Here is a 27,326-nt window from a genome sequence, read left to right on the forward strand (position 1 = left end):
AGTAAAGATTTTTTTTTTCTTAATTCCAAATCTAAACATCCTCTGGAGCAACTTGAGCCCATTTCCTCTCGTCCTATCACCAGTTACTAGGGAGAAGAGACCCAAACCTGCCTTACTACAGCCTTCTTTCAAGTAGTACAGAGAAAAAAGGTCTCTCAGCCTCTTCTTCTCAAGATTAAGCAATCCCAATTCCCTCAGCTACTCCTTGTAAGACTTGGATGCAAACCTCCACTCCAGCTCGACCTTCAGTCATGTATTTCACCCATGCTTGCAACCCCCCCAGATTTCCCATCTCCCTTCTTTAAACACCTCAAAAAGTCTCATAACCTTGATGATGTTTATTACCTTGAAACCCTACAGCAGCACCTTAGCTGATGGCAATGTTGTGGCTCAGAGGGGACACTAGAGAAGGCAGGGAACAGGGAAGGGTCACATAATGACAGAATCACAGAATGGCTGGAAAAAGATCTCTGAGATCATCAAGTCCAGCCTATGACCTAACCCCACCACATCAGCTCCACCATGGCACTCAGTGCCACATCCAACCTTTCCTTAAACACCTGCAGGTGTTCAAGGCAGTCCATCCCAATACCTGATCACCCTCTCCATGAGGAAATGCTTCTGGATATCCAACCTAAACCTCTCCTGGTGCAGCTTCAGGCCATGTCCTCTCCTCCTTCTCACTTCTGGGAGAAGAGCCCAACCACCACCTGACCACAGCATCCCTTCAGGGAGTTGTAGAGAGTGATAAAGTCCCCCCTGAGTTTCTTTTTTCCCCCCCTCATCTCTTCACAGCCTCATTGGCCTCCTCTGGGCCCACTCCAGCACCTTAATGTCCTTCTTGAAGTGAGGGATACAGAACTGGACACAGGGCTCAAGGTGAAGTCTCACCAGTGCTGAGTACAAGGGGAGAATTCCATTTGTGTTCCTGCTGGCCACATTATTCCTGACACAAGCCAAAATACCATTTGCCTTCTGGGCCACCTGGGCACACTGCTGGCTCGTGTTCAAGTGGTTGTCACCCAGCAGCCCCAGGTCCTTCTCTGCTGTAGTGCTACCTGGGATTATTGTGGCCAAAGTGTGGGATGCTGTTCTTGGTCTTGATGAACTTCATACTCTTGGGCTCAGCCCATCACCCCAGCCTGTCCAGGTCCCTCTGAAGTCTCTTCCTACCCTTCAGCAGATCAACCCTCCTCCCCAGTTTGGTGTCATCCATGAATTTCCTAAGGGTAGACTCAATCTGCTCATCCAGATCATCAGTAAAGATGTTCATAGAATCATAGAATTAGCTGGGTTGGAAGGGACCTCAGAGATCATCAAGTCCAACCCTTAACCCACCAGTGTGGTTGCTAGACCATGGCACTGAGTGCCACATCCAGTCTCTTTTTAAATGTCTCTAGGGATGGAGAATCCACCACCTCACCGGGCAGTCCATTCCATTGCCTGATCACCCTCTCCGTAAAAAAATTCTTTCTGATATCCAGCCTAAATCTCCCCTGGCACAACTTAAGACTGTGTCCTCTTGTCTTGTTGAAAGTCGTCTGGGAAAAGAGACCAACTCCCACCTGGCTCCAACCTCCTTTCAGGGAGTTGTAGAGAGTGATGAGGTCTCCCCTGAGCCTCCTCTTCTTCAGGCTGAACAGCCCCAGCTCTCTCAGCCTCTCTTCATAGGGCCTGTGCTCGAGTCCCTTCACCAGCCTGGTTGCCCTCCTTTGGACCTGCTCCAGCACCTCAATCTCCTTCCTGAACTGAGGGGCCCAGAACTGGACACAGGACTCGAGGTGTGGCCTCACCAGAGCTGAGCACAGGGGCAGAATCACTTCCTTGGACCTGCTGGCCACGCTGTTTCTGATACAGGCCAGGATGCCATTGGCCTTCTTGGCCACCTGGGCACACTGCTGGCTCATGTTCAGCTTCCTGTCAGTAGAGACTCCCAGGTCCCTTTCTGCCTGGCTGCTCTCAGCCACTCTGTCCCCAGCCTGTAGCGCTCCATGGGGTTGTTGTGGCCAAAGTGCAGGACCCGGCACTTGGCCGTGTTGAAACTCATCCCGTTGGAACCAGCCCAACTCTCCAGTCTGTCCAGGTCCCTCTGCAGAGCCCTCCTGCCTTCTGGCTGGTCCACACTTCCTCCCAGCTTGGTGTCGTCTGCAATGTTGAATAGGACTGGGCCCAGTTCTGATCCCTGGGGGACACCATTGGTCACTGGATGCCAATTCATGCAGCACCATTCACCACGCCTCTCTGGGGCCATTCTCCCCTGGCATAGCCATGAAGAAGGCACAGAACCCAACAGCATCCATAGAATCATGGAATGGTTTGGGTTGGCAAAGACCTTTAAGAGTCAGCTATCCCATTCCCCTGCAGTGAGCAGGAACATCTTCAGCCACATCAGGTTGATCATAGTCTTGGGCATGGCTCTGGCCTGTGCCAAGTAACATTCCCAGATCTGGAGATTCCCACCTCTAGGCACCTGGAATGGTTTCTGATAAGTAGTTCAGATGCAGACACTTTATTTAAGATGATGAGATAGTTTAGCTGTATGGACCTGAACTATCCTACACCATCCAACCTCAAGAACAAATAAGCCCTGGGTGTTAGAATTAACAAAACCATTTTGCATCATTGTGTCAACTCTGACACTGCTCGTGCATCTAATCCAAGGCTCAGAAACACTCAGTATATATGAAATTTTCTGCTGTGTAGGGGAAAACGAGGCAGGGAGAAGTGGGTGGCCTTTCCAGAACTTCATGGCTATGAAAACACCAGACAGAAAACCTGACTTTGAGTGTCCCACAGGATTATTTCCATGACTGGGAGGACTTACCTTTTTTTGTAGCTCTGGGTTGATGAAGACAAGGTCATCTAAGGTCAGGATTATCTTGTTAGGTCCGCTGAATAGCTGGTTGTTCAAGATATTGTGCCTGGGAGATTTGGAGAATGACATTTATCAGTTTTAGGTAGGTAACCAGTTTACACCACCTTTCCCAGCTTTGGATTCCCAGCAGAGAAGGGAAAATGCAGCATGTGGTGTGGCAGCAGGGACACGGGTGAAAGCAGCAGACAAACCACGATGTCCTGCCTTGGACTGAAGTCCCCAGAATCAAACAGCAAGGGTTATCAAATTCAGACAGTCAGAATCTCCAAGGCTGTCATTACAAATAGGCATCCTGAGTCAATCTGGCTGCAGATATGAACTGGGTGTATATGCCACGCAGACTTTGTTTTGCTTGGGTTTATTTTTCATATCCCCAGACGTTCTTCATTAGGAGAGAATAATCAGTTTTATTAGCCCAGCCAATCTGGCTGGTGAGCAAACAGTTCTCAGGCACAACAGCTTTTCTTAGAGACTGCAACTGGGTGATTTATAAAAGCTGCCTGGACAGAAGTCACCACCAAAATGTCCTGGCTGCATCTCTGGATCATAGCATGGTGCAGTATAAAGCACACAGCAAGATGCTCCCTTGTAATGAGTGCAGCTCCTACAGAGGGAAAAGCTGCAGGGGATGAGCAGTTTGGCACAGAGCAATGCAGCATGGAGGTGTTGGAAGCAGTACTGCTGAGACAGTGCTGTTCCTCTTGGCCAGGAGTAATTAGATCAAGAAGACTTTGCTGCTTCAGATCTGCTCCTTCCAGGAGCTGAGCCAGCTGGGATGTCTATCACACGCTGTGTGACACAGGACAAATGTGCTTCTGGCATCTCCATGGGGTGCTGCTGCCTATTTTCTATTTATTTTTTTGTTTTGTTTTGCCTATTTTTTGACTCTCTGCACTCTTTGAGAGGCTACCAGATCTGCAGAACTGTCATGGGCAAGAGAAAAAACTCAGTCTAGTTGTCAGACCAGCAAAGACATCATTGCCTGACTGCATCTTCCTACTTGCTCAGCTTCTCTTGAACTTGCAAGACCACATCAAGGAAGGGCAGAATATTCATGGGATAGCTCAAACACAGTTATGTCTGATTCTTGCAAATCAATACGAAACATTCCAGATTTTAATTCCCAGTTTTTAGCTGGGATTCATCTGGCACTAATACCCAGAGGCTGACATCACACACCTTCATTTTGAAGCCCCTGTTTCAGGGGATGTTGAGGTCTAACACTGAGCACCAAGCACACTGCATGTATGGGAGAGTAAAAAACTCAACAAGAAGAAAGAGGGAAGGGAAAGGAGAACTCCATTGCCACCAGTGTCACCTTTTTTGTTCAGCCAGCTTTGCTTGCACCACAGCAGAGATCTGATCCACACACCTAAGACTTTTCCTGATGAGGTGGGCAATGGGGTCCCTTTTGCTAACTGCTGTAGAAAGAGTCCACTTTGCAAAACATCCATAGACCATCACAATTTCCACTTCAAGTACCACTCCAGACACTTCAGAAGAGCACAAAAAAATATTGGTGTTCAGAGAGATCTTTGGATTTATGACCACAAGCATCATCTGAAATAATTTTTTTAAAAATTTTTCTATAACCACTTATCCCAAGCCACCCAACTCAGCTTCACTTTAAAAACTCATCATTTACATACTTTTCACCTGTCCCCCTAAAAACCTGGTTTAGTTAACCCCATCCTCTCCCCCAAGCACAAAAAAAAAAACCACAGGGAGTGAAGCAACTCATTTAAGGTCATAAGGTCATGCAGCAGATCCTTGGCAGAGATAAGAGCAGAGCTCCCATGTATGAACTCAGCCCATGCTGTGGTTTAAATTTAGCTCCAGACATGCCCTTCCCTGACATAAATCATTGCCTGACTCATGCTAGGCTTTTCTTTTTTTTTTTTTTTTTTTTTTTTTAATGGGGTTGTTTGTTTCTCTTTGCAGATGGCCATACATCTTTACTGAGCTTTCCCAAGCACAGTCTGATACAGCTTACAAGTAGGAAGAAAGATGTGATTGTCATCTATTTACGTCACTGGAGAGGCTGGTGGCCAAGGAATAGAGCAGAGCTTTAAGGTGAGGGTGGATGGAGGCAACATCCTCAATGCCTGCACTTTGGAGGTGTCAGAAGCTGCTGTGTTGTAAGCAAGGGAACTGTTTGGGGTGTCGCTTGCTGGGGGGTTTGGGATTATATGGGAGGCAAAGGAGGATGAGAAAATCCAGGAATCCTGCTGCTGAGTAAATCTGCTTTCTAATTTCACTCTAATTTAAGTAATACACCATGTAGGCATGGATAAGGAGAGACAGATTCTTCCAGGAGCCACTTTGGAGCAGATTCCCTTAGGTTATGGCCACAGTAACCTTGTCAGAGCAACCCATAGCTCCTGGACCAACCAGTCCATATTGTCTGATTTTCAGCTTGGATATAGAGTCAGGACACAAAGTGTGAGCTCTGCAATGGTTGGAGACTGACCCTTCCACAGCAGATTACTTCATGTGCTCCAAAGATCCCATGCCCAGACCAATAAAGATGCAAAATGAATGACCAGGGTCCAGCTTCCAGTTCAAACCAGGGAGTGGATCAGCTGGGTAATAAAGAGGATCAGCCATGGGAAACATTATTATATTAGGAACAGAAATACAGGGGAGAATGGCCTGGAATGAGAAGTAAGACATTTAACATGGCAGCCCACTCAGTCTCCACCTCAATGGTCTTGAAGCAGATTTCTGTCATTGCTTTTGCATGGCACACTTGGTACCTCCAAAGTGACAATCACCTTCCTAATACTTCAGAACCATCACCCAGCCCCCAACAACAACTTGGACTGGATCAAGGCTGAAATGGCTTCTCCTGGGACTGCAGAACCAATGCCCACAGTGGTCAAGCCTCATCTCTTAATAAAGTGAAGAGGGATGTGTAAGGAGACCGAAGACCACAGCCAAGCCTGCTGTGAGTTCACAAAGTCCAAACTGCTGGTAAAAGTCTCCTGCAGAAGGTGAAAATGGCACCAAATCAAACACTACTGAAGTTCTCACCTGATGAGGGAAGTCAGGCCCACAGCACAAAGCACCAGGGCAAATATCAGCATAACTCCCAAAATCAGGACTGTAGGTTCAATCCCTGTGTAAAGAGGGGGAAAGATTCAGTGAGTTAGAAAATCTCTTTGGTTTAGGCAATAATATTGAAAATATCAAAATATCACTGCCAGATCATTAGACTACAAAGTTGAATGTTCAGCCAGAACAATTCTAGAAAACAATTTTCACACTGTGTTGATTTATGGATACAGAAATACTTACTTACATGTGACTGCAACTACATTAATTATTTTGTTCTTTACCAGATCCAGAGCCCTGGATCGTTGGAAAATATTTTCTTTTTCTGAGTTAATAAAGACTGAGCTAGCAGGGAAAAATGAAGTTTTAAAGGCAATTTCTGCAAAGTTTCTAACATTTGAACATTTGACCCTCTTCTCTCCAGGAACTGAAACACTGAAAAACATTCTCATGTGGTACCAAAGTGATGCTCAGAGTGAGTCACAACCCGTCTGGGAGGTTTCATTCCCTGCTACAGATTTGTAATGCTGAAAAGAGCAGAAGAAAAGGAGGGGAAGGTCAATGTTTTCCTCAACAGGCTCATCAACAGAAAGTGCTGGAGAGGAGGATTTTGTTCATGAGTGTCTTTGCTAGAGAGCTAAGGAAAGCTGGCATGAGCTCGTGAGCTAAATTCCAGGGGGAAGTGTTTACTGTCTCTCTTCTGTCTTCTGTATATTTCTGTTTTGCTCTGTCTGTATTCAGAGATCCCTAAAAACAAACAAGCATGAAGAAATTTGGGTTGATATAACGTGGATAACTCCATGTCATGCTTCCATCTCAATCCCAGCCCTTTTTGCAAGCACTGAAACCCACAGCTTCCTGGTAAAACCTGTGGGTGGTTTTCAGAATTAGTGTCCTTTTCAGGAAAAGACAAAGTATTTTAGTTGAAATTTTCCTGCTGGGTTTGGACTTACTTTCTGCTTCAGCCCAGGGTCCCCAGTCCCTGATTGTCCTCACACATACATTGGCCCAGGTTGCCCAGAAAGGCTGTGGCTGTCCTCTCCCTGGATGTGTTGAAGGGGACCTGGAGCAACCTGGTTTGGTGGGAAGTGTCCCTAGGAGTGGTAGGTGTGTTAGACTTGGTGGTCTTTAAAGGTGCCTTCCAACTCAAACCATTCTGTGATCCCACAATACTCTGATTTTAATTAATGTCACTCTGATTTCCTGTGCCAGATTGGGAGGAGCCCTGCATGGCTCCATCTCACAAGAAATTCAGCCACAGTAGAGTGGCTGCTTCATTACTATTTCCCCACCTTGTTTGGGTGCAGACCAAGGTTTCACATCACCAAACTGCAAACACCTTCAGCTTTCTCCAGAAGGTCCTCACCTTGAATAGAGGAATGAGGAAGACCACACCAAGCTGGCCTCCAGGCCAGGGTTTGTTCTTCATACGTGGACAATTTAAAGAGTTGCAATCCCCCTAAAAGCAGGTGGTAGCAACCCAGGGTTCATCCCTAGGAGTCAGGAGGGCTGCCAAAGATGTGTCTTCCTCCAGAAGGACTAGTGTGAGGGTGAAGCCAGAACACATCCCATAAAGCCTTATAGAATGCTAAATCCATGGAAAAGGAGGGACTGGATCAGTTAAATGCAGACTTACAGGAGACCAGGTCCTCTGGACCTGTGGATACCTTTTGGGAAACTTGTTAGTGAGCTTTGAGTAGCCCAGTCACAGGGGCATGGGTTGGTTTTCTTGCTGGATAAAGATGCCTCCTGGTTAAACTAGTGATAAAGTGAATTAGTGAAACTAGTGAAAGTCCCATCTCACATCTCATGGCCTCTACCATTTTCAGAAAGACTCTGCAACCCACCCCACAATGTTGTACAAATAATGTGGACTTTGTTAATTCTGTCTTTTGTAATCAAACAGGGGTTATTTGGTTGTTTGGGTTTTTTTACTGGCTCTGCCTTCTGAGCTTCCTCAGGTACTCCCCAGAGACTCTGCTGCCTGTAAAAATCTCCCTTAGGAAAGAGCCTGAGAGGAATTCTTTTGCTAATCCCCATTGCATTTTATAACTCACAAGTGCTTGACCATATTTCAGAGGACCCTAAGACAATGCAGAAAACCCAGGAACATCAAAGGTTCTCTTTCTGATCATGCCCTTTGCTCAAAGTGTGGGCACCGTTACCCACCAGGACGTGAGGATTCTTCCACAGCTGGAAAACCTCCAAAAATAATTTTATTCTCTGAAGCAGCATCGGATAAGCTGAGAGCAAGAGCAGAAAATACACTGGGGTGAACAGAAGGCAGTACAAGGACAAGAGAAGTCAAAAATAAACACCCAGATAAACAAACTGTAAGGGATAGGAGCTCGTGAAAGCAATACCAAAGACCAAAGCCCTTGTGTGACTGAGGGATGGGCCATTACAGGAATGATGTGAAGCCTTCAGGAAGCCCCAAAAGATTGGGAAATGAAAGCAAGGTTATCATGGGCTCATGGGAAAGAGCTTAAGGCAAACATGAAGGGACTTGTGGGGCTGTGTTAAACTCATTAGAGGACACTTTAAAGAAACTGGGGGGGAGTATATGAAAGTTCCTATCATAGAACCATAGAATCATAGAATCCTAGGGGTTGGAAGGGACCTCGAAAGATCATCTAGTCCAACCCCCCCTGCCAGAGCAGGGCCCCCTAGAGTACATCCCCTAGGAACGTGTCCAGGTGGGTTTTGAATGTCTGCAGTGAAGGAGACTCCACAACCCCCCTGGGCAGCCTGTTCCAGGGCTCTGTCACCCTTACAGTAAAAAAATTCTTTCTGATATTCAACTTGAACCTCCTATGCTCCAATTTACACCCATTACCCCTTGTCCTATCACTGGTCACCACTGAGAAAAGCCTAACTCCATCTCCCTGACACTCACCCCTTACATATTTGAAAACATTGATGAGGTCACCCCTCAGTCTCCTTTTCTCCAAACTAAAGAGACCCAGCTCCCTCAGCCTTTCCTCATAAGGGAGATGCTCCACTCCCTTAATCAATTAACTCCTTAATTAATGGGATATTGAGAGGAAGGGAAAAAGTGAGGAGAGGGAGAGAAGGGAGTCAGTTAGGGAGGTTCAAGTGTGGGATACTGGAGAGAACAAGCAAGATGTTCACACATAAGTATCTGCATTTTTCCAGCCAAACCCTCCACCTGAGCACCACACTCTGTCCCAACTTCTTAACTCCTGTTCCTGATTTTTTTCCTGGGTGAGTGTCTGACCTTTGTAGACCTCCTATCAACCTAACCAAGAGGTGAGGTAAGAAGTCCTGGAACCTGCAGTCCTGGAGAGACCACAAGTCTGGAGAGCAGCTCCTGCAGAGACCAGGAGATTTGAGATCTGGCTATGGGAGAATTACTGGCTTGGATAACCCACTAGGGGGTGGATTTTTTTTTTTTGGGGGGGGGGGGGGATTAAGAGACCTGGTAGAAAGATTGGAGCTTGATTAAATGGAACATTGACTCAGACTACTACATATTAGTCTGGGTTAGATACATATTAGTTTGGGTTAGAAGGGACATGTAAAGATCTCCTAGCTCTACCCCCCTGTAGTGAGCAGGGACATGTTCAGCAAGATTGAGTTGCTCAAAGCCCTGCCCAACCTGACATGGAATGTTTCCAGGATTGGGGCTTCAACCACCTCTCTGGGCAAACTGGGGATGTGTTTCACCACCCTCAGTATAAAAAAATCTTGTGTTCCATCTAAATGTCCTCTTTTCATTTAAAACCATCACCTCTTGTAATATTGCTACAGGCCCAGCTAAGAGGTCTGTCTCCATTTTTTTATAGGTCCCCTTCAATTATTGAAAGGAAACAATAAGTCCTCCCCAGAGCCTTCTCTTCTTCAGGATGAATAACCCCAACTCTCCAAAACTGTCCTCACAGCAGAGCTGCTCCATCTCTCTGATCATTTTTGTGGCCTCTTCTGGACCCACTCCAACATGTCCATGATTTTCCTGTTCTGAGGACTCCAGAACTGGACCCAGCACTTTAAATGGATCTCACCAGAGTGGACCAGAGGGGAAAAAACACCTCCCTTGATCTTCTGCTCAAGACTTTGCACTTGGCCTTGATGTACCCCATGAAGTTCACATGAGCCTACTTCTCAAGCTTGCCCAGGTCCCTCTGAATCCCCCATTCCATCCCCCATGTTTTGATGATGCTGGTTCTGATCAGTGGTATATGGAGAGTTGTTGCACTACTGTATGAGTTATTCTGTTCTGGTGGTGACTGGATCTGTGTGTGTCTGTGTGCAGGTGTCTGGGAGCTCCTGCTCAGCCCCACTCCTGGTGGACCTGAGGACAGGAACCATGGCAGTTCTACATCCAACTCCCCTCCAACCCTAACACCATAGAAAAGCCAGACTGAGGCTTGGATTTAATTCTAGTTGTAAAATTCATACTCTAAAATATATTAATAATAATAATAAATTTCCATTTCGCTGGCAAATGCCTGGAGCTTTGTGCTTTTGTGAAGGTGTGAACATAAAATCTGATTGCTGTTAAAATCAGTGGGATTTTTCCATGGGCTGCAGTGGGATATTAAATTGCTACGTTGTTCCTAGTGGCAGTGAAAAATTAGATATATGACAGCATTATATTTGTCTCTTCTGTAGGTTGCCAGCTGCTGTAGGATCAGTATATCTCCAATTTCCATGGAGCAACACTGATTTAAACCAGCTAGGGCTGAGCCAAGGGGAATGTTTTTCTCAGCTGCTGAATAAAATATTCTGTAGATGTGGTTAATTTTGTCTGCTTAAGTCATATCCTAGAGCAGTGGGAGTAAATTCTTAGTGTTTATTGTAAGTAAATATGTTGAGTGGAGGATAAGTGTCCTACCCTGAGATTTTGGCTTCCCTGTGGTCTTTAAAACTGCCCCACAGTTGCCTCAAATCAAAAGCAATGAGTAAAACCAGTCTCACAAAACCTCAGATGCTGGACAGAAATCTCTGCCCCTAAGTCTTGGATTACCACGTCTGTTGTCTGCGTAACTCAAATTATTCTGAGCAATGATTATCATCTTTTCTTGATGAGATGAGCTCTGATGATCCTTAAAGCCACAGAGCTCACTGTGGGGAGAAGCTGGGGTTAACCAGGAGAGATGGGGAGAACATCTGCTGATGTGCAGCTCCCTTAGGCTGTCATCAAGAAAAATCCTCTCAGGGTCCTGTCCCTCCAAAGGACAGGGACATGGAGCCTCTCCTTTGTGTTGATTGCTCTCAAAGTAGGCAGATGTTGACTGTTAGACCTGGGAAACTTTCCAGCACACAACAGTGGCCTTATTGACCTAACAAGCAATAAGAGTTTTGGGGATCAGTAGTGGGATCTCTGTATAGGACTCCCATGACAAAAAGCATGATGACTCCTGATATTTATACACATTTCTTGTGTCTAGGGTTTTCTCTTTGGGGTGCTTTCTTCTGGAGTAAGAGAAAATAGGAAATAAAGCCTAGACTCAGTGCTATTCAACCCTAGGTTGTTTTTTTTTTTTTTTGTCTTTCTTACCTCCAGTGCAGAGAACATCTGGATCAAACCAACAGCTGGAGTCTGGCTTGGGTGGAGCTTCTCTGGGAAAGTGGATGACCCGGCCTAGGGACTTCACAGAGTCTGAAAACATGTCTAGAAAGTGGGTTGGGAAGAGCTGGTTTCCACGACCATCTGTGTCCAGTATCACATAGCTGCTCAGCCCCTTCCCACAGCTGTCTGTCTCCACCCGGTGACTAAATCCAGGAAAACTGAAGTTTTTTGTGTGCTCAGCTATGTTAGCTCCTGAGACTCTGCTTCCTTTCCTTCGAGCACTGTCTATAGCCATTGCCATGAAGTAAATGGCATCATAGATTGTTCCAAAGAGTGGAGAAACCTAAAAATACAGGAGAAAGTGAGATCATAACAAACTCTGGTCTGAGATCTGTAGCAAAAGATATCCCACTGGCTAAACTCTATGCTCAAGAATTGAGACACCTGAGTGCTATGGGACTGAAGAATTTTGGGTTTAAGGTCGCTCTGGATTCACCCAATATATGTGTGACTTTGAATGTCTGACTTTTCTTATGGTTGCTTCCCAAAAGCACACTCTAAAAAATATTTCTAAAACCATTTACAATTTCTTTAGCGTGGTTAGAGCCAAGACTCTGATCCTGATGTTCAGCAGCTTCAAACTATGATGCTAAAGCATCATATAAAAATAGAAGATGAAAGTCAGAGATTCACCTCCCTGCCCAGGCAGGAAAAATGTCATTCCCAAAGGACTGGTGCTCTGTTAAAACATTGTTTATTCCTAAGATGTGAAAGCCACAAAGCAGAGCCAAAGCAAACATTTCCTCTGGAATACCAGAACCTTTTCTTCCTGCATTGCTCCCTCCTGTGCTTGGATTGACTCAGAAACTGATAACTTTCCCCTTCCCTAAAACACACGTGGTGGCTTTTGCAATCACATGTTCATTCACAGTTGATTGGTGAAGAGACATTATAGCCATAATAATGCTATAATTATTATGCATAATAATATGATATTATTATTGTTATTGCTGTTATTATTGTTACTACTGTTATTGTTCCTGTGATTATTAATGTATTAGAATAATCCCAGAGCTATTGAGAGCCATAGAACTTGACTCCTGGTTGGGATTCATTAAACATCTGTAGACACCTATGGTGAAGCACCTTACACCAAATATAGTGAACCTGGGCTCCAGTGATAGTGAAGGGAAAGAAATGAGTGCTCTTGTGATGTGATTCTTCTAAACCAGACATCCACACAGATCTGACAAACAATGCCTTCAAAACTCTTATAATTTTTTGGAAGGTCTTTGTGAGATTCAAAAATTAGCTCAGTTGAGCCCCACAGCTCTTCAGCTGAGAGATTCCCCAATTCTTCTTCTAATGTCTCCAAGGGAGCAACTGGTTTGGGTTTTCATAGGTGTTTTGTATAGGTGACACTGAGAGGTTTGTGCTGACAAGGATTAACCTTGACTATAAGGTCACCAAGAGGCACCAATATTCCTAAGTTTTCCCTCTAGAAGCACCCAGTATTTTGTTTGTCTGCTGCATCCCTCCAAAGTATAAGGCACGTGGACATTTTAGTTTGGTTCTTTACAAACTCTTTGGACTTTTTCCACCCTAGGAGACAACTCTTCAGTTCAGGCCAACTGCAGTTAGCATCTAACAAACCAACACAGACCCTAAAGAGAAAACCTCTTTCTCTAGAATTTCCAGTTGCATTTTTCAGCTGAACTGAGTTAAACAGCCAGGCATCCAGGAGGAACACTCTTCCCTAAAAAATGCAGATCTCACCCAGCTTTTACCACCTTTTTTCCTCAAAATAAAAGCAAGTAGTCTGGGTTGTCTCTCCCCTGTACTTTCTCTATAACTATTACTTGTCCCATCTCTCTTGTTGCCAGTCCCAGAAAAGCCCAAGACGAAGAACATTTACCTGAGTGGCCTCCAAATTCAGGATTATTTCACCACTTTTTTTAGCTTCCCTGAATGCCTCGTGGAAATTCCTTTCTCCAGACTCCAGTGTGATAGTCAGCACAGCATCATAGGCTTTTTGGAGCTTGCTGTCATCATCAAAGACACTGAATGTGTTGTTTTGGTAAGGAAGACTGTACAGTAAAGTGTCATATGGAACAAAGACGTATCTCCCATCTGCTAGTCCCATTTCCAGAGCTTTTTTGAGTAAGGTGGCCTGTTCCTCCCCTCCAATGAGCACAGAATGCATGCACAGGAGTATAACTGAAACACAAGGATCACAGTCAGTATTGTTAATCCATTGGGGGTTTTCAACACCAAAAAGCTCCCTCTCCACTCCAAGAAAAAGCTGTCTGAGCTGCAGTTCAGACACAGGTGACCCACCAAGTTATGTGCTGGGCAAGCTGGGAGCTACGCCAACTTTGACCGAGTTCTGGAGGTCTAAAAAACCTAGCAAAGGAGGATCTGAGCATTACCCATTCCTACAGCCATACAGAAGTAGAGAGAAATTTTGACAAAAGTGAAGCATGGGATTAACATGGTCATTGCTGCTGATGACTGAGAGAACTGAGCTTTTCCTTTGTTTGCCCTGAGCTGGCAGACAACACACAGGCATTAGCAGTGCCCAAGTTCCACCCATTGACCATATGAAGCCCCTTTCCTATGAAACCAGGCTGAGAAGGTTTGGATTGTTCAGCCTGGAGAAGAGAAAGCTCCAGGAAGACCTTAGAACATCTTCCAGTACCCCATAGCTGGGGAGGGACTTTTTACAAGGGCATGGAGAGATAAGATGAAGAGCAACACCTTCAAACTGAAAGAGAGGAGATTTAGATATTGGGAAGAAATCCTTTGCTGTGAGGGTGGTGGGACACTGGCCTAGGTTGTGCAGAGAAGCTGTGGCTGCCCCATCCCTGGCAGTGTCTCAGCCCAGGTTGGATGGGGCTTGGAGCAACCTGGGCTGTGGGAGGGGTCCCTGCCCATGCAGGGGGTTAACTGGAGGAGCTGGAAGGTCCCTTCCAACCCAAACCATTCTGTGATTATATAAATCTTAATGGCAGCCAAAAAGAAAGCAGAAGGCTCCAGCATCTGGACAAGGGCCAAAGCACAATGTATAGGGTCTCAGCATCACCTGGGAATTCCTGGAGAGCCCCTTCCCACATTGCACAGTGGTGTTTTGTCCTGTCCTACCTCAACATCCATAGCTGTCTCCACAGGACAGTGTTCTTTCTGTTGAACACGTGCTGAGCCCCTGTCCCAGGTTGCCCAAGGAAGCTGTGGCTGCCCCATCCCTGGCAGTGTCTCAGCCCATGTTGGATGGGGCTTGGAGCAACCTGGGCTGTGGGAGGGGTCCCTGCCCATGTCAGGGGGTTGGAACTGGATGATCTTCAAGGTTCCTTTCAGACCAAACCATTCTGTGATTTTGTGAAAGCACCAGAGGTCACAGCCACAGTCTTGAAGTTTGATACATTTAAAGAGATACCTTCATGAGCCTGGAAATATTTAACCCTGGCTAGATTTTGGCCAAAGGATATTTCCTACTTTCAGTTTTCCATGGAAGTGAAAGATAAATACCCAGGGAGCAATGACCGGCATGAAGAAAGAGTTGGTAAATATTTTACTAAATTGTATGAGGTAGGGATTCTTTATAGAAGAGTATCACAAAAAAACTATGAAAGACATTATAGAATTCTTTGTTCTGATGGTAGAAGAATGTCACTGAACATATGGACTGAATTGAAACTCAAACGATCAAACAGGCTGATTCAACCTCCCCCATTTTTGTCCTCTCTTGGTGGGGAAGCAAACCCATGGACTGCAGCCAAAGGGGAGGAAATGCCAGCAGCCAATACTGAGACACCACCAATTGTGTGCCCAGATTTCTCAAAAATTAAAACAGACACACCAAGAAGAACGCTTGGAGACAACTCAGCTACCGAACCAAACACGTCGGACAAGTCAGCTGATACCAGACAACTGGATCTCAACTTGGGTCCTCCTTCTCCAAGGGGAATCACAGTGAGAACTCAGCCAGAGGTACCAAAGATGCTGACCATGTTCTTGCAATCCCTACTAACTGCTGTAGGCATTGCACTTGTTGCTTTTTTCTTGTTGACAAAAACTCTTGAAATACTGAGGAAGCTGGACGGGTTGTGGACTTCTCTCAGTTTTCCAGAGGCAAAAACAAGGTGTGCTTTCCAAAATATTCAGCACCCAACTTACGATCATTATCATGGATATTGCCCGTGGCAATGTCCTGGATTTCTTTGGATGTGTCTCAGGTTTTTTATCATATTTGTCTGCATCCTCTTAGCACTGCTCGGCTTGTTGTACCTGATGGAAAATGCAACTACTATTTTAGAAAAGCTGCAGTGGGAGTTGGTCTCAGACCTTTTCTCCTCCCTCTCCTCAGTTCTAACTTCACAACCAAAATTGCTCGTTGGTTCAATATTTGGACTTTTGTTTCTATGGATGACTTCCCTCTCTGCCACCCAAACGATAGCCACCTTCCTGCAAGCAGCCATGCTATATGCAATTTTCTTCAAGCAAGGGGAACATGAATCAGCTATGACAAAAATAGACCTGAACCAACACATGACATTCACTTCCTCAGGTATAAAATCTCCGATCATATTATAATCCCTACAGAACAATGGGAAAAGACACAATGGGAAAAGAGATTCAAGTGGGTAAAGAATACGACTGGACGATTCTTCAGTGATTCGTGGGACATATGAACTTCCTTTTACCATTTGCTAATCATCATCATGTGTTATGAGGACCTATAAATAGAGCTATCATTCAGAAATGAAACCTTTTATTTCAATCATGCAGAAGAAATTGTTGTATAAATGTTTGAATTGGAGACATATGATAAAATTGATTGTTAAGGAATCTCATCCTATTCCTAGGGTTGCCACAGATGCCACACCTTCTGTAGGGGCCATATTCTCCATCCCTGGTGAGTGGTTCCACATTGAGTTCCAATCACCACGGCCAATTCATATTCAGGAATTGCTGATGGTGCTTGTGGCCAGGTTATGGATTAAACCCAGGAGTTTGCTAACTGATTCTATCTTTGTCACAGACATTTTTTGACTTTGCCCTGGCTTTTCTGCCTTCTCTGGGAGACCTTTGGGGTCCTGGAGAGAGGTCAGGAGATGATGGTGCCACTCAGATGGTGATTGCTTCAATGGTTGGGGTATCTTACCATGATATTTTTCAGGAGTGATTAACCAAGTGTGAAGTTTGGCCACATATTCAGCAACAGCTGATTCCCCCAGAGTAATAGCATTTATATGCCACCAAAGCAATTTACCTGAGTGTCTAATAGTATCTAATAACTCTCTATTGCAAACCATAGCTATGGCATTCAACTGTCCTGGCAGAAAAATGATGGGATGCACATTTGTTATGCCTTTGAGAATATGATCATACATAGTCTTGAAATCTTCACGTTTGTCATATCAATTAAATAAATTGGGAATGTGAATTCATTGGCTATCTAATTGTCTTAATGACACTGATAACTTGTGTAATGTATCAATGAACACTGATTTCCAAATACATAGATCCCCAAATCACATGAACATTCTTTCCTGCACGTTGAATAGAGTCAAGACATCATCAGCATGTCTAATAACATCTTTAATTGGTGGAAAGAAGTCCTCAGGTAATTCTTGGATTTCACTAAGAGCCCAGTGTGTGACTTGGTGTGCTCACAAACGTTTTTTAACTTTGCCCTGGCTTTTTGCCATCTATGCAAACAGATTGCTTAAACATGCTTGCTTGTACTTTGTTCCATCAAGATATCATCCTGCTGACAGCCCTATTCGTGGATGTCCTCCTGATTGGTCCAGGTATACCTACTCACACCTCAGAAAGCCCTTAGAAGTCCCTCACAGACTTTAGGTTGGACACTGTGTGATATTTCAACATCTGGTCCATGTTTGACCATCTCAGAGTCTGTGTCTTTGCCTGCAAAATGCCATGGGGTCAATGTCCTCTTGTCTGCTGGAGAGATCTGAAGTACAGATGTATCTGTTTAACAGGATTTCTGTGGTGATCACTGGCCCTTCAGAGGTGCTCACTTCCCCCTTCAGGTGTTACAGAATCCAAGAATCATTTGGGTTGGAAAGGATCTCTGAGATCATCAAGTCCAGCCCTTGATCCACTCCCCCCATGGTTCCCAGCCCATGGCACTCAGTGCCACATCCAGTCTCTTCTTCAAAACCTCCAGGGATGGAGAATCCACCCCCTCCCTGGGCAGCCCATTCCAATGTCTGATCACCCTCTCTGGAAAGAATTTTTTCCTAATATCCAACCTAATCCTCCCCTGACAGAGCTTAAGCCCATGGCCTCTTGTCTGACTGATAGAGCCCGACCCCCCCCTGGCTCCAACCTCCTTTCAGGGAGTTGTAGAGAGTGATGAGGTCTCCCCTGAGCCTCCTCTTCTCCAGGCTGAACACCCCCAGCTCCCTCAGCCCTTCCTCACAGGATTTGTGCTGGATCCCTTCACAACCTCCTTGCTCTGCTCTGAACCTGCTCCAGCACCTTCAGGGGGAAGCACACCTCATCTTTCATCCAAGACAAGATTTCAAAACTCAATCAAGTGAGAGGAGCAAAGCAAGGCAATGATGGGAAGGAAAGTTGCAAAGGAGACCTGTCTGCTCCTAAACCAGGTGAGAGTAAGACCTTTACAGTAGTTGCTGTCTCTCCTTAGGAGAAAATGCATCCTTGGTTAACTAGAAGCTGAAGGGAACAAAAGCAATTCCTCTCAAATGGAGGAAAGAAATGAGGGCTTCAAGGCAGGGATTTATCCCATGCTATAGCAGAGAATTTAAGCTGGTCAGATGCATCATGTTTGAAGAGGGACTTGTTCTCTCCATTATCTATGAAAAAAAGACTTTTAGCTCTAGTTCACACAGAGAGCTGTGATGGTGATGAGATGAACCCACTCAAGGTGGATTTGATCTCAAACATAGGTTTGACCACTGATAAAACTGCAGGCTGGACAAGATCTTGGCAGTCTTTGGCATTAAAGTCAAAGTGTCAGCTAAAATACATCCTCATTCACAGTGCTGACAAGGATTAACCTTGATTACAGTTCTAAGAAAGAGGCACCAATGTTCCCACGTTTTCCCTCTAGAAGCACCCAGTATTTTGTCTGTCTGCTGCATCCCCCGAAATCACAAGACACGTGGACATCTTAGTTTGGTTCTTTACAAACTCTTTGGACTTTTTCCACCCTAGGAGACAACTCTTCAGTTCAGGCCAATTGCAGTTAGCATCTAACAAACCAACTCAGAGACCCTAAAGAGAAAACCTCTTTCTCTAGAATTTGCAGTTGGATTCCTGCAGCTGAATCAACTGAGTTAAAAGGTGCACATCCAGGACCAGAGCTCCATCCCAGACTTTCTAACACGGACTGAACCAGATAAATGTTACTTTTTCCCCACAGTTTCTCAAGAAGAAACAGATCCTTCCTTCCTACATATGCTGTACCCCAACAAAAGCCATTTCACTGATTCAGTAAGTGGTGTCTAAAACTGCATTTCACTTCTGAGACATGCACTGAGCACAGGTAGCAAGGACACAGCATCAAAGCTGTGATTTTGGATAATCCATAATCCAAAATACCATAAATATAAAATCTTCCTTTAAACCCCTCTTCACAGCTGACAGGGTCAAGCACAGACACCTGTCAACAAGATATTATTTTTTCACACAAGATAAGCCAAATATTTCTTTTTTTAGAAGACTATTTTGCCCTAGCTCCATCTCATAAAAAATTCCCTGGCTCCATTAGGGCCTGAAATAAAATTCCTCTCAACTTAAATGATTTCAACTTTTCATTTTCTGAGCTATGCCCATTAGGTAACAATGCAGGCCTACCCTGGAGAAAATCAACTAAAAAAAAAATAAACAAATGAATGAGACTCAGAGCACTTACTTTTAATGCCATCAACTGCTTTAACCATATTCCAGGTGTCTTCAATGCCTTTTTCTCCTTTCTGTATGGATGTAACAATGCCAACAGGAAGCCCTTGGTTCCTGAGTGCACTTGCTAACTTGTTGGCTGTGTCCCTCCAAATATCCTCCTTGGAAGCAACGATGCCAACATGAGCCCAGCTGAAATATGTCATTATTGTAAGCAAAACTCGGGTTGTAGAGGGCAGGGTCCTTGCAAATGTAGGGTGGTGGATGGTGGAATCCAGTTGATAATTGATGCACATCCAGGAGAAAATGGCTTTGTTCCAGTTTTCCCCTAAAAGTGCAGCCACCTCGCAGAAGCCAGGATTCAGAGGGCCTATGAAAGCTGAGGAAAACTTTTCAAAGTCAATGAATCTCACCAGAGCTTTTGATGTCTCACATTCTTCTTGCAAAACCACATAATCCAGCCTGTGTCCGAGATCTAGTGTTGGATCTCTGCTTATTCTTTCCAATGCTAACCTGGCAGCCACATCAGGAAAAGCTTTGGAAAAGACAGGGTCACAGTTCCAGGGTCCGAGCAGTCCAATTTTAAAGAGAGAACAATGTGCTGGAGAGGAAAGGAGGATTATTCCAAACAGCAGCCACCAGAGAGCCTGGCAAAATGTCTGGAATGAATTTCCAGTCTTGAAGTGATGCAATCCAATGTGCCTTGACAGCACCCAGAACAAACTCTTAGGACCCAGTAGAAGAAGTGACATTGTTTTACAGATGAGTAGCTCTGCTCCAAGTTCTTCAGGAAGCCAGGCAGTGCATTGCCAGCTGCTGGAAGAAAAGCAGATTACATTTACCTTCTTGTGTATCCATGCAGGTAGAGCTGAGTCAGCCCAAGTTACACAACAGCCCTCAAGGTGCAAATCTATGGAGATGTCAAAACTCTACACAGACACAAGGACAACACCACAGTGTCCAGCCAGGGGCAGTGATATTGTACCACAGCCCTCAAATATACATAGAGTCATAGAATCATAGAATTGGCTGGGTTGGAAGGGACCTCAGAGCTCATCAAGTCCAACCCTTGATCCACTCCCCCCGTGGTTCCCAGCCCATGGCACTCAGTGCCACATCCAGGCTCTTTTGAAAGAGCTCCAGGGATGGAGAATCCACCCCTTCCCTGGGCAGCCCATTCCAATGCCTGATCACCCTCTCCATCAAGAAATTCTTTCTAATGTCCAACCTAAACCTCCCCTGGCACAACTTAAGACCATGCCCTCTTGTCTTGCATCTTATAGAAACCTCCTAAAATGCTTTGCAGTATGTTCTGAGCCCAGGGAGTAAGAACTTGGCTTCGTTTGCAGGAATAGGCACAGCCCATGGGTACCCTGTGGTGTCTGGGTTCCTGCAGGATAAATCCCAAAGCACACAAACACTCATGCAAGAAAATAAACAGGAGAAGAGGACCAAGCCAGCAAGTTTTGCCAGTTCAACATCCTCACTTAGTTTTGGATGTCAATCAGAATCCAGGTATACATAGATGTACACGTGTGCACACACAGGTATAGAACCATATGTGCAGAATCATAGAATCATCTTGGTTGGAAATGACCTTTAAAATCATCCACTCCAACCTTTAACCAAGCATTGCCAAGACCACTACTAACCCATGTCCCCAAGGACCATATCTGCACATTTTTGAAATTCCTTCAGGGAAATTCCTCCACCACCTCCCTGGGCAGCCTGGGCCAGGACCTGACAACCCTTTCCATGTAGAAATTGTTTCTAATATTCAATCCAAAGCTCCCCTGACACAGCTGGAGGTCATTTCCTCTTGTCCTATTGCTTGTTTGTTGGGAGAAGATACCAAACCCCACTTTGTTCCAACCTCCTTTCAGGGAGTTAAAGAGGGTGAGAAAGTTTCCCCTCATCCTCCTTTTCTCCAGACTGAACACCTCCAGTTCCCCCAGTTGCTCCCCATAAGACTTGTGCCCCAGTCCTTTCCCCAGCTCTGTTGCCTTTCTCTGGACTCTCTCCAGCACCTCAATGTCCTTCTTGTTGTGAGGAGGCTGAAAATGGAATGTGCACGTGATTTTAAAAGTTTCTGAAAAGTTTTTCCATGGACGACTCACGGCAGATTCTCTAAAACCTGACAAAATACAAGATGGATAAACAGGTAATCCCAAAATGAGGGAATAGGAGGATTAAGATTTGCATTTAGATAAGGAACTGTTAAATACCTGTCAGAGCGAAAGCTTTGTGTTCATTCCTGGCTTAAAATATTGCTGGTTAAAGAGTAGGAGCCATAGAGCTTTTGGGGGAATAAAACCCTCACCCTTCACAGCCAGGCACAGCAATCAAAATACCCACAACAGTCTCCTCCCCATCCACAGTGTCACCTCAGAGCTTAGAAAATTTGTTGAGCCAAGCAGGTTTGTGCTCTAAACATAGCAGCCCCTTATACCAGTTTACCTGTTCATTACTGGAGAAATCTTTTTATCCTGGATCCTCCAACACTGAGACACCCAGTGCAGAGCATCCCAGTGCAGTGTCTGCTGTAAATGCACCTGCAGGTCCTTTAGCTTGATGGAGAGAGACCTCCAGAAGGAGTCACCCACCAGCAGAACAACTTCTCAGGGGTGGCACTGGTTATTCTCAGACGTGGGTCCTTCCTCTAGGGAAGGAGATGCATGGTCAGCCTCCCCTGCAAGTGCTCTTGGGTGCCCACCTCCTTTAACTTCTTGCTTGTATGGGTCACTGCAGCTGGGTCAGTGCTCTGGGACTATTGTCTAAAGCTTGCTGTGTCCTTGTGGAGGATCATCCTTCACTTCCAGGGTTTCCTGACTTGGGATATATCATCCCAAGCCCTCCATGAAGGTCTCTCAGAGCTCCAAGGATGCCTCACCCTGAAGTGCCTCAGTGCAGGGACATCCTCATATCTAACTTTGTAATTATAGGGATGCATTTTAAAGCTCTGCCCTTGGATTAGTGGGATTTAGGTCCCAGGATCTGCCACTGCAGAACAGCTCCTTAAGTCTCTTTGCATGGCAGCTCCTCTTCTGTTCTGTAAGCAACAGAGACAATCAGAGCTACCTGAGGTTTGGGGTAAGCAGAATATTTAATTTGGGGCATCCTGCTCATGTGTTGCCAACTCTTGGTCCTCATTTCTTCCTTGTACTTATCAAGAGACACACAGGGATTTTCTAACTTGTATCAAAATCTTCTTTTTTATTTCTCTGGGTAGATACCTCCTACAGCTGAGCCCTCCAAAACTCACCCCCCACTCCCAGGTACCTTCCATCCCCCATGGGCCTGGCAATAAAACTGGAAAGATCTTGAATGTCTCAACACCTGTCCTGGTTAGGAAGCCTCTTGTAAAAATGTAGCTGAGGTCAGAAAACCAGTGCCTGTGGTCTAGAGGGAACCACTTCCAATTCACCCTTTTAGCAGTATTAACTTCAAATACATCATATAAATTATCCATGCCTCATTGGTGTGTGTGTGTGTGTGTTCAGAAGCAGTTCTCTCTCCATGACTAATGATTATGGAAAGCCACAAAGTCTTTCAGATGCAGTGGGGAGAGCAGCTTTCTCCCTTCATTTCATTCATTTCTTTCCATTCATTGATTTCCCTGAATGGCTCAGATTCAGAAGGTTCAATATGGTTGTCAGGAATTGCCAAATTACTTGGCATTTGCAAAGTGCCTGAAAGACATGTTAAAAGTCTCCCCTCAACTAGAATACTGCTTTGTGTGCTCCTGGTGCATTAGGTTTTGACACTGGGTGTTTATCAAAGCATGAAATGAAATACAGATTTTGCAGCTAGGAGCCTGATTTGCTGAACTGAATTTAAAACTTGGATTTATCCTACACAAATATACCTACATCTCTAGCTGTATAGCAGATGCTCACTGCTGTCTCTTTCCTTTCTGTATCAGGAAGATCACTGCCCAGTGTAATGTTGGTCAGGGTCAGCTCTTTCAAAGTCTCCTGGAGCAGCTGCAAAACTCCATTGATTCCTTTCTAGGGAAAGTTTATAGACTTAAAATCTTCTGTGTTGAAAAAAATGAGGGTCAGGCACCCACTGATGAAAGATTTAAAATTAATTGATTTCAAGGTCTATTTTATCAGCATAGGAATCATTAACACTATTACTCTGACCCTTAACAATTTGTGTTTTTCCATAGCCAAGCAAGTTGAAATGTTCATTATTTTCTCTTTTCTATTCTGTTTCTTGTTTGCCAGTGACAGAAAAGACCCTGGAGCAGCCAGGTAGTAACAGGGGCAGGGATACAGTGAGTTACCCCAAAGAGCTGTGTTATGTTTTTTTCCATGTTTAGGATACCCAGGACTGGGAGTAACACTCCCACCTTTGCAACATAAGCTCAGGCCCTGGCACTCCATGATTTGCTTCAGTAATAAACAAAGAAACTAAATAATACAGCTGAGAAAAATAAGTTCTTAAGATAATTCAACCAGCTGGAATTCAGAGAATCCCAGAATGGTTTGGGTTAGAAGTGATCTCAGAGGTCATCTAATCCCAACCCCCTACTAGATCAGGTTGCTCCAAGCCCCATCCAACCTGGCCTTGAACACTTCCAGGAAGAAAACATCCATAACATTAATTAAACATTAGCATTAAAGTTTAAGACATGTTGTAGGACTCCAAACTTTGCTTTTCCACCCATTATTACTGCACCAACCACACCAGCAAAGATGTTGTTGAGTTAATGAGTTACCTGCAGCCCATCAGATCAATTCCCAATTTCTTTCTTACTCACCCAAGTAAGAGCCCTGTGCTTTAACCCAGCCCTAACATTTCCCTCGGGAAGGTTAAAACCACAGCTGTAAAGTTCTGCTTTAATTTTTTAGAGCAGAAGAGGGTGCTCTAATCTCTCAGTCTGACCTCCCACATCAGCCTGGCCAAGCAGCCTCCCAGGAGCTGCCTCTGCTCTGAGCTCTTCGAGCATCTTGGAAATAAAATGTGGTTTTTAATGAATTATACCACAGGGTACCTCTGAATAAAGCTGATTTCTCTGGAGATTTCTGATTTCTCAGCAGATTTCTCAGCAGACTGCTGATTTCTCAGCAGAAACAGGGAAAAGTCTTGCCCCCTGTTCTGACTTCCCCTGCAGAAAAGCCTCATCTCTCCACTGATTATAGAGAAAACCATGGAAAAGCAGCATGGCAACACTATGTTAGCCTTTCTTCACGTCCTCTGAGCCTTAATTAAAAGTTACCTACCAGGTTCTCAAATCTACTATTCTGACTTGTTAATTACTGTCAACATTAAAAACTGCAACCCCATGCCTGGTGTGTCTGGCTTCAGGTTCCTGCAGCGGGTTCCCACTCTGCCTTTGCCTGAAAAACCAAAAAAAAAACCAAAACAAAACAGGGAGCACAACACATATCTGTAACCAGCTCCCAGCTTAGCCATCCTCTCAGTAAAATAAATAAACAGCTCCTTAATGCTTTTGCCATAGAGAATCTTTTTAATGCCCTTTTGACTTTTATTTTCAGAGAACAGAATCATAGAATGGCTTAGGTTGGAAGGGACCTTAGAGATCATCTATCCCAACCCCCTGCCATGGGCAGGGATGCCTTTCATCTAGACAAGGATGCTCAAAGCCTCATCCAACTTGGTCTTGAACACCTCCAGGACATCCACAACTCTGGGCAACCTCTTCCAGAGTCTCACTACCCTCATACTGAAAAATTTTTTTCTTAGGGTCCAGTCTAAACCTATTCTTCAGTTTAAAACCATTTCCCCTTGTCCTATTGCTGAACATTCTTATGTAAAGTCCCTCTCCACCCTTCCTGGAAGTTTCCTTCAGGTATTGGAAGGCAGCTCTAAGGTTGCCCCAGAGACTTCTCTTCTTGAAAATGAACAACCCCATCTCCCTCAGCCTCTTGGCAGAGCTGCTCCATCCCCTGGATCATCTCTGTGGCCTCCTCTGGACTTGTTCCTACAGATCTGTGTCCTTCTTACATTGGGGAAACCAGACCTGGATGCAGTGTTTGAGGTGGGGTCTCACAAGAGCAGTGTAGAACGGGAGCATCACCTCTCTTGATCTGATTTTCCTTTTCTTTGTCTATTCAGAATTATACCCATTAGTAAACCTCACTTCTTAGTGCAGAATAAAGAGGTGATGGCATCTTTTATCACCTGTTGGATTTTTCTCCACTTCCATTCTGTAGCTCAGACGCACACAGTTGCAGCATCACAGTTTTCAAGCCCATCTCTGCTTTCCTTAATTCAAACCTCTGTCTTGGAAGCATTGTGTGAATTCTTTGTTCTCAGACACATTCAAACCTTTCTGGTTTTAGTTTAGTGGATACTTTTCAAATCTGTTCATTTAGTAAGAGTTCCAGCCCAATCTTCCTGTTTCATGAGTAATATTTCTGTTTCTTCCAAATAATGGGAGACATTTATTGAACAGCACTGGAAAAAATGAACTCCCAGAGGCTCCACTAGAAAACACCACCAAAGGGGGTTCTTCACCTACTATTTTGTTTCAAAATATTAAGAATTTTAAATTTCCTTATGACACGGACACTATGTAGCACTGATTTTCTCACTCAGGACAGCCTTTCAGCAGGATGACAACCTGTGGGCATTTAAGAAGACAAAACCACTACATGATTTTCCATGCCAGCCTTGTGACTCACTCAAAAAATCATGGAAAGTCAGACTGACAAGATTTATTACCTCTCCAGCCTCACTGCCTGGCATTAGTTAACCTCCATCATTTAATTCTTTACAAGTTCCTCTCCATTTTGTCCTCTCTGTGACTTTGAGAAAACTTGATCTCAACCCAATCTGACATCAGTTTCTTGGCTTGCAACACAAGAAGAATTTGATGTCCCAAAGTTTTGGCAGGGCTGGGATTTTTGGAGACAGTGTCCTGCTGTGCTGTGTTATCCTGGTTTCAATCTGCAGTCCAGCATATGGAAACCTTTTTTCTCCAGATGATCTGGTTTGCATCAGAGCAGCTATATCTATGCATCAGGGCAGCCTTGAAGAGTCCTCTGGAATCAAGTTCAAGTGAGCCCATTTCTTTCCCTAAGTGGCTAAATATTTGGAGAAGCCTGGTCTAGTGGAAGGTGTCCCTGCCTAGCCAGGGGGTCTGGAATTAAGTGATTTTTAAGGTGTCTTCCAACCCATATCATTCTATGAGTCTATGTTTGGGGGTTTTTATTATTATTATTATTATTTTGGAAGCTGATTTTGCAGGCCATGAGATCTGAAGTCTCTGGCACTGACAGGTAGTTTGGATGTCAGTATTAGAGCTGGCAGGAAGCAGCCTTGTAACACCAGTTGAGATATTTATATGTGTATTTATTTAGGCATCAAAACCTGAGTGGTGAGTTTGAGAGCCTCCTCTCCAGAAGCTCATTAAATAGCAAGCAACACACAGAGAAATGCTCCTCTTCCAGGGAAAATTTCCAGACCTCTTAGAATCCAACTATGATTCAGCCTAAGAAGTGGCTACTGTTCATCATTTTCTTTACATGAGGCTCAGTAAGGTTGGACTTTTACCAAGCAAGTTAAAGCCAGGTACTGGAGGAGATGGAGCCCAAAAGTAGAGCAGGGAGGAAATTTTGAGCAAGGCAGTTTAGCATCTCCCCCCACAACCTCTTTGTCCTGTTCCTTCTTCCTGGGGCTGGGAATCTCTTTGCCCTTTTCCTTCATGCTGAGTCCTCTCTCATCTTCCTTGCCTTACTTCCCTCTCCTCTCCCAGTGCTTACATGGGGTACAGGGGTACCCCAGCATCCTCATCTGCTCCTTTTCTTCTCACAACCTCTCGTCCCCTCTTCCCTCTCCTGTTTCTCCCTGCATCCCATCTAAACATCCCATGGAAAGCACAAAGCTGATCTCAAATATTAGGAGGGGATTCTCCCCCTCTGCTCTGCTCTCCTGAGACCCCACTTGGAGGAATTGTGTCCTGTCCCCCAAAAGAGGAAGGAGATGGAGCTGTTGGAGTGATTC

The 27,326-nt window shown here is 44.8% G+C and overlaps 1 protein-coding gene and 2 long non-coding RNA genes across 7 annotated transcripts in view; 2 read left to right on the forward strand and 1 right to left on the reverse strand.

The window, feature by feature from the left end:
- Positions 1-24,809, reverse strand: part of GUCY2F (guanylate cyclase 2F, retinal) — a 60,091-nt gene extending 35,282 nt beyond the window's left edge. For all 5 annotated transcript variants that reach the window (XM_071763550.1, XM_071763368.1, XM_071763620.1 and 2 more), the window contains exons 1-6: positions 21,810-24,809; positions 19,366-20,168; positions 13,378-13,679; positions 11,451-11,805; positions 5,909-5,993; positions 2,825-2,921 (exon numbers count right to left, since the gene is read on the reverse strand). In XM_071763550.1, the coding sequence (XP_071619651.1) occupies positions 2,825-2,921; positions 5,909-5,993; positions 11,451-11,805; positions 13,378-13,679; positions 19,366-20,168; positions 21,810-21,817 (1,650 nt within the window). In that variant the 5' untranslated portion in view covers positions 21,818-24,809. The remainder of the gene's footprint in view (positions 1-2,824; positions 2,922-5,908; positions 5,994-11,450; positions 11,806-13,377; positions 13,680-19,365; positions 20,169-21,809) is intronic.
- Positions 1-27,326, forward strand: part of LOC139806363 (uncharacterized) — a 281,537-nt gene that overhangs the window by 162,814 nt on the left and 91,397 nt on the right. The window lies entirely within an intron of this gene.
- On the forward strand, positions 14,979-17,002 carry LOC139805412 (uncharacterized). The gene is made up of 2 exons (XR_011729809.1): positions 14,979-15,449; positions 15,826-17,002. It is a non-coding gene; the product is annotated as an uncharacterized lncRNA (long non-coding RNA).

This window comes from Heliangelus exortis, chromosome 1 (genome assembly GCF_036169615.1).
Source record: "Heliangelus exortis chromosome 1, bHelExo1.hap1, whole genome shotgun sequence".
Lineage (NCBI taxonomy): Eukaryota > Metazoa > Chordata > Aves > Apodiformes > Trochilidae > Heliangelus > Heliangelus exortis.